At 45.2% G+C, this 12,746-nt stretch overlaps 1 protein-coding gene across 1 annotated transcript in view; it reads right to left on the bottom strand.

The window, feature by feature from the left end:
* Positions 1 to 12,746, bottom strand: part of cacna1g (calcium channel, voltage-dependent, T type, alpha 1G subunit) — a gene marked incomplete at its 5' end in the record, with an annotated part of 203,919 nt that overhangs the window by 84,385 nt on the left and 106,788 nt on the right. The window contains 5 exons of the mRNA XM_079214082.1: positions 4,729 to 5,117; positions 6,788 to 7,667; positions 7,858 to 7,950; positions 8,496 to 8,790; positions 10,515 to 10,671. Coding sequence (XP_079070208.1) covers positions 4,729 to 5,117; positions 6,788 to 7,667; positions 7,858 to 7,950; positions 8,496 to 8,790; positions 10,515 to 10,671 — 1,814 coding nt within the window. The remainder of the gene's footprint in view (positions 1 to 4,728; positions 5,118 to 6,787; positions 7,668 to 7,857; positions 7,951 to 8,495; positions 8,791 to 10,514; positions 10,672 to 12,746) is intronic.

Below are 12,746 nucleotides of genomic sequence, written 5' to 3'. Positions count from 1 at the left end.
GCAGACGCCCTCTCATCGCTCGCCCGACCCGTCCGCCTCCACTCTCCCACCCATCACCCCCACTTTCCCATCACCTCCGAGTCCTTACACTGTCAACCCTATCCAACACTCTATTTAATCATCGCTTTATCCCGCCATCCCCCTGTGTCGCGCACACATTTTACATTCGCTGCACTTGCCTCTTCCCGCTGCTCTCGAGTGTTTGTGTGTGTGTGTGTGTGTGTGTGTGTGTGTGTGATAGGCATCAGACAGGGAGGCTCTGCTGTGTGTCACTGACTGCGAGGGTTCTGGGGCCCCTGTAGCTCCGTACGCACCGACTGAGTTGCAGGGTATCAACATGTCTGTGTTCGAGGGACACAAGTGTGGATGTCTGATGTACTCAAGAGGCTGGCTTATATCTCAGGAGACGGGTCACGGCAGCATACTGTCCGTGTGTGTGTGTGTGTGTGTGTGTGTGTGTGTGTGTGTGTGTGTGTGTGTGTCATATATTCAGTCCCTTTAGCTGCTGAATGTTCTAAAAATTTAAATTGACAAAAAATTATGAATGCTTCAGTCTCCACAAGCCCCATTCCAACAAAAGCAGCTGACCTTCTTGACAAATTGACAACCTATCCTCCTCTGTCAGATGTACACATCGATATTCAGCATAATTCATGATTAATAAGTACATCCAGTGTAATCATTGTCAGCTGAGACATTGATTGGCCTTTAAAAATGGGTGGACGTTTGTTAGTTGTTGGTGTGTGTGTTCCCCACTTTCCTCTCCCCATCAATTACTCATCGGGGGTGGATGTTTAATCTTGTCAAATTCTCTTTAAGACACAGTCAGATCTCCACAATTCAATTAGCAGCTGAATGATACATAATGCCAGTTTTACCACATGTGTGTCATCCATTCACAGAGCATGGGAATGAGGGGGGCCTGGAAAACGGGTCAACTTGATTGAAAAGCTGTCAACAGAGCTGAACCACAACGTATTTCTTAAAAGGGGCAGTTTTCCCCAAACACAAACTTTCAGATCAAGCAGATAATAGAGAGAAGTGTGCGGCTTCAGAATTACGGCACCAATTACGCGTCTTTGATACATCCTTGCCTTAGGCAACAGGAAGGAAGAACAATGTTGTGGCATGGCATGCTCAATAACGGATATTTGCAGAGCACTTGCAGCTTTGACCAGCGTACAACAGTAAAGTGTGTCATTAGCATGATTAGAGCAACATAGAAGATGAGAAAAGAGAGCGAAAAGGCATGCTGATGCTGCCATACTGCTGCTGCCGCTTCTGCTGCTGGCATGGATACAGGCACCGGGTGCAATTTTGCAAACTACACAGTTAATGTAAAATAATATATCTATAAAATATTACTCTGCTCCTCCCCCGCCATATTTGTAAAACCAGATGTATGCGACAGGTTTGCAAAACTGCAAACACTCTGGTCTCTGGATAAGTCTTCCCTTTTTGCTAAATAGTTTTTGCAAAACCCTTTTTTTGTAAGTTACTAACTTATTATTAACTGCATATAGGCAAATAGGTGTATGGGATAATAGATTGTGTGTGGAGAAGTTGAACCATATTTCTGTGCAGAATTATCGCGAAGAAATTAATATTTACAAAACGTAAACATCGTATCCCGCCGATCCGCGGGCGCAGATTTCGAAAGGTTAACATGGAAACCCCCCGATTGTCATTGAATACGTCAAACACAGATGCAAATGGTGCAAATAAAATAATAAAATATTTGCAAGGCTGCTAAATCTGCACAACTCAGGAAAAAGAAAACATGTCATTCTCAAATGAGGGTCATTGCCAATTCACACAGATTAGCGCTGATAGCGTTTGAAACTGGCAACAGCAGTGACAGTAGGGCTGCAACTAACGATTATTTTAATAATCGATTGATTATTTTTTTCGATTAATCGATTAATCGGATAAAAAAGCAAAAAATCTAAAAAGCATTAATTTCCAACCCTTTATTCAAAAACAGAAGTGACAGTGCAAATTCACAGTGCAACACATGTTTAGAAAGCACCAACAGGTTGCTCCTTGAACATCCTTGAGCTGTAAAATAAAAATGGACCAACACTAAAAACATACACATGTATGCTTTACATCTGCCAAACGTGAGCCCTTTTTTTTTTACTGTAATTGATCTCCTTGGAGCAGAGGCTGCTTTAGCATGCCCTGCTTTATCAATATGTATGAAACACTGGGACAGTGGGAAGCTGTACTGCTCTGCACTGCTCCTCTCACGTCTGTTTTGACCGAAACCTCCAGGCCCAGCTCCACCTCATCTCAGCGCTGCATATACAGAGTCCTCTTCCTTAAACTATTTCATTCTGGGCCTCTTACGACCACGAAATCACGTTGTTGGCTAAGCCCAACTACGTGATTTGATTCAGTTTACTTTGAGTAAAAAAACAACCTGCAGCCAGATCCTCCGGTGTGCCGATTAAATGTTAACGAGTGACAGCGTGAACTGAACCAGTCCGGGGGGTCACGGCATGTTTCACCACGTTACGGTTTTTGACAAGCAACACTGAACTGTAACGGAACATAACGGAACTTTAACGACAATACACAACCCAAACACGTTAGCTAACGTGATAGCAAGCTGACTAGCTTCCATTAAAAACAAGTTTGAGGGAAATGAAGACGCTGTAGACATCTTAACGCTGATTGGCCAAGACTCGACACGTCACATCCAAGATGTTCTATGTTTGCTAAGATCACAACCTAAGAGTTTCTCAGTCTCTCACTCCAATCTCAGACACGCTGGCGGCTAGTTGCTCTGCTCCGCTCTTTTTTTTTTTCTCCGCAACTTTTTGACTGCCGTAATAACCGCCGTAATAACCGCCGTAGTAGCGATTTTATCAGTTCGTTGTTGCAGCTGACAGACAAATATGGTTTTGAGGAATGCCTCTGCAACCTGTCGGTGCAGGGCTGTAAATGTATTTCACTTTTAGTTGTCTGTCACTCTGTGGTGTTTCAGTATCAATATATTTTTTGTGTTTAAGTGTACCAGTGCACTTTGGACCACACAGGACCAAGGTTATACATTCTTTGCTTTGGAAACACAATTTGAACTGCCGTCCACACCAATTTTAAACTTGTTGTAGCTCTGAACCTAGCAAGTCAGTCTCAACCTCATTCTTAAAGTGGAAGTTGCACGGGGTACAAACTAAAAAACCAAGACTCCATCAGAAAACTTGGCTGAAGGATGTATGGAAAATTGAACCCAGCCTCTCATCCATGTGGACAGAGTTACAGGGACAAACAAAGGCTTAGTGATCCTTGTGTCTTTGGATGTCGATGGGCTTGCAATCAATGAAGCGTCTCAGTAAAGTTATCAGCAGCCTGTCTGGAGACTGGAATGATCCATGCTACCCAAACTAGGAAAGAGCACTTCAAAGAGAGAGAGAGAGAGAGAGAGAGAGAGAGAGAGAGAGAGAGAGAGGGAGAGAGAGAGAGAGGGAGTTAGGAGGAGTGAGGCAGGAAGCAGAGGACAAAAGGTATAAGAAGAGAGAATGACAAAAGAGACGAAAGTGAAAAAGGGATGAGAAGTAGGAGAAGTAGGAGAAAAGGGAGAAGAGGAAGTAGACAACGTAGGAAGAGAGAAAAGGGGGAAGAAGGAACAGAATCACAATAAAAGGAAGGAAGGAAAAAAAGACGGGGAGAAGGAGAAGGGCCAGGAAAAGTAAGGAAGGAAAAAAGACTACAAGCTATAAAACCTGGTGAGGATGGCATTTGGATATGTTTATAGGCACTGGGTCAGGGACTGAAAGTAACCCCAGAAAACCTGACCAGGCTTCATGCTCCTTCTACACACCTACATGCAAACAAACACAACACACTTGTCACTTACTTTAATCGCATTACATGACTTTACGCAACATCACACATGCCAAAAGTGTCACTGTGACGTCATGTGTTCGTTTGTGGACTACAGGTTTTGAAGCCTCAAGTTTTGTATTTTGCTGGTCACCATCTTGGTTTTTGGCCATTGCCATCTCGTTACAGTACATTTGTAAGCTGAGGAAGACATTTGTCGTTGACCAAGTGGTTACAATTAACTTTCATGGACTGAAAACAAACCGTGAAAGGGTTCGCAAGAAGAAAACACGGACAACTCCCTAACCGAACAACGTTGTGGTAGCGACCTGTCAATTACAAGGTAGCCCCGCCCTCCAGATTACCCTGCTTTATTGTCTGTTTTACTCTAAATGGGACCATCATTCACTAAATGAACATCATGCTGTATTAAAGAAGACTTGAAACCAGAGATTGAGACCATCAACTCATGTTTACAATGTTTACTGAGGGAAAAGATCAAGAGTCATTTTCTCATAGACATCTATACAACCAGACTATACATAAATCAAAGAAAGAACATATTGTGGGGCCTTCCTCACCTGTTAAATCACCCCTGTTCCTGTCTCTCTCTCGCTCTCTGTTTCCTCTGTCCCTCATGCTCTCTCATTACCGTTTTCTCTCTCATATGGTTGTCAATACGTGTAAACAACCGAGGCCATAGGGAGACCTCAGGTATTCCAGTTGGGCCCACAGGACACACATGCAATCTATAAATTTAACTAATACCTTCATACAGTCCTTCATTTAGGCTCATCTGTCAGCCGGTTCCCACAATGTAGCACCAGCCAGCATCTTCACTCAACATCACACACTCACACTTCCCTTAACGTGACCATGGGAAAGACAACACACACTGACCTGCTCATGGAACTCGATACCCATGCTCAGCGTATTGATCAGAATGGCGATCATAATCCCTCGTCCGAAGTATTTGCTGTCCACGATCTTCCTGAACGTGTCGCACACGAGCCTCCAGAAGTGCACCACCTTTGCTGCCGTTTTCCCCAGACTGCAACGCTGCTTCTTGGGCTGCCGGCTGTCTCTCCTGTCCTTGTGGTGGAGGTCCTGGGTGAACTCGTATATGCCATCGCTGTCGGAGTCCCCGGCGATCTCGTTGCCCTCCGACTCATTGGCCAGGGCCTTGGCGCAGTAGGGGCAACTTTCGGGGTCCAATGTCATAGCTGCCGTGTCCATGGCACTGCTGGCGGTGCTGAGGTCACGAGCCGACAGCTGGCCAGAGAGCTGGGCTGTAGCCGAGTGAGAAAAAGAGCAGATGAAGAAACTGAGACGTGATTGGCTGATAAATAGCAAAGTGATTTAGACAAATTGACAAGTCTGATGAAATAGATCTGTCGTGAACAACAACCTTTTTGTAAAGTTGCGTGCGTATCAGAGGGAGTGAGCGTGTGATGGGCAGTGTGTGCTATGAGTAATGCCTTGTGTCTGCGGCCAGTCTGGATGGATGCCAGTTTTTCCACCGTCTATACAACCTGAACAGACCTGGCCTGACTTGTGTTGCTGAGCCCACTGCCTTTTTAGAACTTGGCCGGGGCCAGACGGAGCTGGCTGCAAGCTTTGACATGAGGGATTAACATTGATTGACTCTAATTAGCACTCTTTCTGTCGCTCACCAAAAAGGGAAAAACATCAACTCTGGACAGTGTTAAAGTGTGAGGCTTAATCACAAACAAACCAATACCGTTCTCATGATTGCAGAAAAAGGAGCACTTCCAGTGCCGTGTCACTTGATTCAACAGTGATATGGAAATTAACCCTAGAACACTAACGTTGGGTGATTTTCACCCGAGCTATTGTGTTTACGTTATTTTCATTGTGTTGCTTTTGTCTGAGTTCCGTGGGTCCTACTGTAGCTTCAGGCTTCTCACAGATGTTATTGAAGGTGGGCGTGTCTCTCTGCTCCGATCGCTGTTTTTTTCACAAGGGACGTGTTCAGGTGATTTTCACCCGAAGTTAGTGATAGAGGGTAAAATATTTCCGTGTCGATTTCACCCAACGTTAGTGTTAGTGTAACTTATCATTTTCCCACCGTCCCCATTTCATGCAGAGCTATCGTCCTGTCACAGGCTTGGTGACTCCCTTCTCAACAAGTGAGTAAAAGATCGCTTTGTTTACGTTGGCAATCGTTAGCTGTGCCGATTTCCTCCTTGATACCAGAGCTTATCAGTCTAAGTTATCAGTCATAGAGAAGAAAAATATGTCCAGAAAACGTCATAATGATTCCAGAGAAATGGCCACCCCAGGAACTGTTGCCTTGACGCGTCTTGATCTCCCTGACACACGTCCTGCTGTCTTCTACATACGTCCTGCTGTTACATTTGCACTTATTTAGGTCATTTCCAAGAGAATTCATATGGTAAAAAAACATATTTTGTCATTTTTCCCCTCTCAAAAAAAGCAATTTTTGGTTTATCTCTCCCACAGTTGTCAGTGATGCAGGGAGACTGCCTTTACCAGAAGGATTTTTTTTAAATTCATTTTTCATTAACGTTTCCCTCATTTTTAAAAAGAAATTTAAATTATATAGGATAAAATAAAAGAAGAGTACTTCAATGTGCTTTGTATTGTTGTATTTTAATATATTTTGTTGAGAAGTATTTTTATCACGTAAATTATATCGGGTGAAAATCACCCGACGTTAGTGATAGTGTGACTATTTATAACGTTCGTGTTCTAGGGTTAAGCACCGATTCTGACTGAAGGAGATACTCCTGATGTTATTTTCAAACCTCATTTTGCCTTAATCAGAATACTAAGCAAACGCAGCAGAGCAGAACACAAACGGAATGCAGCAAATAAGAGTTAATCAAACACTTTCAAAGTTTTTGAATTGTATTCCCGATCATGATTTTCAATGCAATGATTTTCAAACCCGATGAGTTTGCGGTGATTAGTCTACCTGCGGGAGTGCGTGTGTCCACCAGGCTCGATGGCCGTCTCTCCAGGGACATGGGTGGGATGTTCAGGTTGAAGCTGATGTTAGTCAGAGTGCTGGCGGCAGCACTCCCTCGTCTGGACTCCGCCAGGGCTCGGACCTGCAGAGTGGGGTAGTTCTTTGGCCCTGGAGCCGCAAAAGGTACAGAGTTCCTCTTCATTGCCCGAGACACGGGAGCTGGGGCAAGGAAGGAGGGGCTCGGTGTCGGACCCAGGTGTGTGGTCGATGGGCTGCAGCGGACTGAAGATGCATTGGCAGCTCCCTCAGTAAGTTTGGACCAAACGGCCAGGTTTGTGTCGGAGCGGGCTGCTGTCACCGATGACGGCACGGCAAAAGCGAGATGTCCGGCGCCGGTGGTTGCCACAAGGGCCCCTCCCTTGTTGTTATGTGCACCAGCCTCAAAATCCTGACCCTCCAGACACCGTATGCCCCCTCCGCCCCTCAGGCTGCCATTACCCAGGTGGTAGTGGTGGTGGTGGTGGTGGTGATGGCGCGCCATTTGATGAACTGACACAGATCCCTGCCTAGAGGACTTCCTCCTCCTTCTCTGGCTGCGTTGGGGCTCCGTGGCCGGGGGTGAGGCGGCAATATTGAACCCGGCGCGGCGCGCCAACAGCCTGCAGATACGGGCCACTTGTCTGGCCCCCTTGTTGACGATGTGAACCAGGTACTTGAGAAGCTCGTCGTAGCAGGAGCCTGGCTCGGAGAGGGAGGCCAGGGTGCTGGCGTTGGACATGAAGCGCACCCGCTGCTCCTTCATAAGCTGACTCTCCCTCTGCTTGGTCTCAGAGAACTGCGTGGCAATGACCACCAGGCACAGGTTGATCATGAAGAATGAGCCAATCTGGGGACAAGGAGGGGGTGGGCGACATTGTCATTCACGCACTCGCACGCAGCTGATCCACTTGTTCAATCATCATCGAACACACACACACACACACACACACACACACACACACACACACACACACACACACACACACACACACACACACACACACACACAGCTGGTAGCCCCGAGAAGTGGCACTTACAATGATGAGTAGGATGAAGTAGATGAAGTTGTAGAAGGAGTGAGCATCCATCACAAAGTACATGATGTCTACCCAGCCCTCCAGAGTGATCACCTGAGAAGGAACACAGGCATATAGGACAGGAATATAGAGGGGCAAGGAAGAAGAAAAGAAAACAGGGGTCAGACAACTCAAACAAGGAGGAGTAATAAAAAGAGACCATATTTCACAGTCCGGAGTGTTCCGAGACTCAGCAGAAGACTAATCCCCAACATTTCTCTGGTGTGCTTTATCCAACGCAGAGCAGCAGCCATACTTCTGGGGGAACTCATTCCCCAACTCATCTCTCTGGTCCTACAATTACCCCCCTCGGCTAGACAGGGATGAATGGACTCTCCAACAGAAGGCCTTTCAGACGATGTGGAGATAGCAAACAAATGGTGTGGGAGAAAAGTGGTCTGGCGACCTGCTAATCCTGTTAGCCCTATTCCTCTGATACACCAGCCACAATTAGCTCCCCCCCGTGCCATCATACTTCTTTGTCTCCATTTAGTATTACAGGCTTGGAAGTCCGCCAGACGCTATTGTATGTGCCTCATGTCTCAAGTTTTCTCGCAATTGGAATCCTTTTCCCTGTCCGGTGCGAACAGCCGTTTTACCTGAAAGATGGCAATCCACGCGTAGCAGATGTTGTCAAAGTTGATGGCTCCCTTGAAGGGGTTGACCAGACCAGCAGTGCAGTTGTTGTAGTACTGGTTCCAGTTGACGCAGGTGGTGTTGTCGGTGCTGTTGTAAAAGTCAGAGCTCAGGGTGCACTGCAGGCCTCCTTCCTCGTACACCTTGGGCACCGAGGCGCAGTCCCTCATGCCGTTGTCTCCGGGCTCGGAGCAGATGAAGGGGTTCTCGTCCTCGTTTTTGGTGTGGTAGTATTTCTCCAGCTCCACGGAGAGAGGGCTTTGGGGAAGGAAGAAGAGAGGACATTGCAGGAGTTAGCCTACAGTGGCTCTCGTGAGTAGACACATGTATTGAGAAAGTTTACATGTATTGAGAAATACCCTTTTTATCCCTTTCACACAACGTATGGCACATACGTATGACAATATGACAACAATAAGTACTATAAGTAGAGAAAGTCAGAAAACCGAGCCCAAATGAGAAAGGGGCCTTATACTGCTTCTCCATTTTGATTAATAAATGGAAGAATATTGTTATTTCTTCATTCAAAAGTTATATAATCTTGCTTTAAGTATCGCTTAACAACTTAAATAAAGTGTAAAACGATGCCCTTGGGTCAGAGAATGACAGAGAATTATCGAACAGTTCAGCAAAGCAAATGGATATGAGGAGTTACAAACAAATCTTGGCACAAGGATGGCGAAGCATTAAAGCTAAATCACATTTCAAACATTTGTTCTTCGCCTGGCTTTTTTTTACCCAGAACATTTACAAAAGGACTATGACCTCGGGGAACCACCTTTGTTCTGCTGCCAAGTCAGTGGCAGTTAAAGAAGGAAGCGGTGATTCTGCCTTCGGGTTTTTGCTGCTCGCAGGGAGGAATTTAAAGTGGATCAGCCCCAAAATCTACCGATTTTAATTCCATGCAAATCCTCCAGCAGTTGATTTTTTACTGTTGACCAGTCCTTCCAACAGATAGGATGAACTAATCAGCTGTAATTGTGTTGACAAACCCGGGGGCTGAATGGCTGGGGAGACGCGCATGCATTGTGCGAGATGAGGCAAAAACGTCTGTTTGTTCGCCTGCTTCACCACCTCTTGGCATATCTGTTACAGAGCCCTCCTCTGTCTGGAATAACTGGTGTGTGTGTGTGTGTGTGTGTGTGTGTGTCTGGTGATTGTGTGGTATCTGGCCCGTCTGTAAACACACATTCCTTTGCCCGACGGCTTTTATTAATTGCATAGTAGCCCTCAAGTACTTGTAGGGGCCAGACCAGTCCCACTTCAGGACCACAGCTGAAAAGATCATTTGAAAGCAGGCATGGACGAATTCATGTGTTTATGACTTTGGATGTAGAGTCGGACTTAAACCCAATCCATCTGATGCCGAAATACAGTCCTTTCGGATGCAGAGGAGAACAATTGATGATGATTTTTTTTTTTTTTAAAGTTGCCAGCTCACCAGAGCCATTATGCATGTCCTTAAATTACAGCTATGAGGTGTCATAAATCCTACAAAGAGTAATGAAGCCAAGATGACGGTGGGAACATGAATAAGTCATGGGTGCCCATGTTCCACATACCATGATCTTTCTCATTATTCCAGGGCTCGTGGCTCTCCCATTCATCATTGTGATGAGACTGTATGATCGCTAACCTCATCGACTTTTTCGCGTGACCCAGTTGAGTGTGCCAGGTCACGGCTTACTCTGTAGTGTTTCCTTGGTCTCAAGAACACTGGTCGCTATCTCATCTGTGTTGCTTATTGCAGCTATAGCTTTAAAATAAACATACAGTAAATGGAAATACTCAAGTAAAGTATTTGAGTGCACCGCTGTCTATCATATTGGACATTCATAATAGTTCTGCCAACCCTGACGCAATATTGAGCCTGCAGTTGATTGTAAACTGAGCGCTGGAGTCCAAATGGGAAAAACTCCACGAGGACACATCGGCACAAGCAATCAGGTGCAATATTGCCGGAGCAAAACGGGGGAACTCACAAGGAAAAGTTGCCGAGGAAGCAGCGGTTCCGGAGCAAGCCGGCCCACAGCTGGACGCCCACGATGCCGAAGATGAAGAAGACGAAGAAGCATAGCAGCAGCACGTTGCCCAGCATGGGCAGGGTGTCCAGCAGCAGGGTCACCAGGATGCGCATACCTGAAAGGAGGAGACAGGGGGCGAGGTCAAACAGCTGGATCGGGTGTTTGCTTAAAAGAGCACAATTCTTAAAGCTCACACGAGAACCGGGTATTTTATTTAATAGCGTGGTCGATGTGACTGCCAATCCAAGTACCTCTCAATTTATAGCCATTCACACAAATTAGTGTCTTGATTTATTTGACCAAAATATACACGAGCCAGATGCTAGAACCATTTTCTTTAGTTTCCTTTTACAGTTAAACAGTAAAATAATAATGATACAAGGTAGAATTTGTACCCTCTTACACATCGCAGTCTGGTGAATTTAATTTATGCCTCCCAGTGTTTTATATTAGTTAAATAGCCTAATGAAGGACTGTCAAAGCAGGGTCGTTCACTGTAGCAGTGTTGCGGGTTACTCATAAACGAACAGAAGTGATTGACTGTATTCATTTGTCAAGAGGACGTTTCTGCCACCAGGAGGGTGTTCTTTTCTTTTTTTTTTCTAGATATGCATATAAAGAAAAAGTTGTGTTCAATACATGTATATAAAAGATACACATGCATATAATCATACAAATAAAAATAACAATACATAGGAGTATACCCGCAAATACACATACATGTATATACACACCCACATACATGTACACATATACACACACACACACACACAGACTCTCACACACACACACACACACACACACACACACACACACACACACACACACACACACACATACATATACACATACATACCTACATTCATACACACAGTGTTAATTAGCCCCTCCCACTATTAGCGACACCCTCCCCCCTCATACATCTACAAATATTATACAGGGGAATGTATTATATTATTATACATTTACATACATTGTTGGATTTTGCTTAACGCCATGTTCACCACGTCAAGATAACTAGCTAACCACTGGGGTTTCGTAAGGGTATGAGGTGGACTCCAACGCATTGCCAGCATTTAATCATGGCGGCTAACTTGTTGCTATTGTTAGCGTCCTTAGTTAGTTCTTGAGGCATCTTACTTCTTAGACCATCAGCCATTCCAGCATAAACCCGACACTTGGATATTTAGGGCAAAGTTCATACAGGTAAGGTGTGGGTTAGTGGTCAATTATGAGAGAGAATTAGAGATAGTGGAAGCGAGTGAGAGCAAAAGCCTTAAGCAGCCATCTTCTTTGTTGTGTCACCTGACAGCCTAGGAGGGTGTTCTTAGGAAAATATAATGTTCTAACTCAGGGGTCAGTAATGCTGTGTGTTTGTTCTGGAAGAGTCTTTCAACATTACATGTTTTGTTGTTTGATAATTTCTTGCCACATATCAAGCAGACAGGTCAGACAGCAGTGAAAGCAAATTAATACGTCCACGCAGAATTAAACTACTTTTCTATTCTTTCTTTTATTTTCTTTCATTTTTTTTCAAAACTTCTGGGAGCCGCAACAGAGGTGCGAAAGAGCCGCATGCGGCTCCGGAGCCGCGGGTTGCCGACCCCTGATCTAACTGCTACCAATGAAGCTGTTGGGCTGAAATGGATGCTGAGTGGTAAGCCACATCTACTCTACAGACCCGTGGCACTTATTAACAAAAGCCTGTCATATACTACTTGTCACTGGTATCGCCAATCCCTATCGATTTGTTTTGCTGCCATGTGCCGATTCATAGAGCTGTGCCAAGTTGTAGTTCTCTTTTGTTTAGAGTTGGCGGCTATATTACCCACAATTCCACCACCGGCCACCATGCCATAGCTTATGCTGGCAGCGGCTAGTGTAGACTTGAACTGCAGGCCTCTAGTAGCATTTTTTTTGTTTTGGGATGGATAAAGCTTTGAAATGCATTTGGATCGCACGACAAAGAGTCCTGAGTCAAACGGAAGTCCAGACATTTGTAGCAGTCTGTGAGTGTGTCAGCAGTACACCTACATTTGCTCGGAAATTAACGGCACACGCCTTTCAGACAGTACATCCCTGATTCCGTCTGCTCTGGACAGTGTTCCCTCAAGTTTATAATAAAGCGCACGCACGCACGCACACACACACACACACACACACACACACACACACACACACACACACACA

Source organism: Taurulus bubalis (assembly GCF_910589615.1).
Source record: "Taurulus bubalis genome assembly, chromosome: 2".
NCBI lineage: Eukaryota > Metazoa > Chordata > Actinopteri > Perciformes > Cottidae > Taurulus > Taurulus bubalis.
Note: the sequence above shows the minus strand (reverse complement) of the source record. Positions and strands in the feature narration are given on the sequence as shown.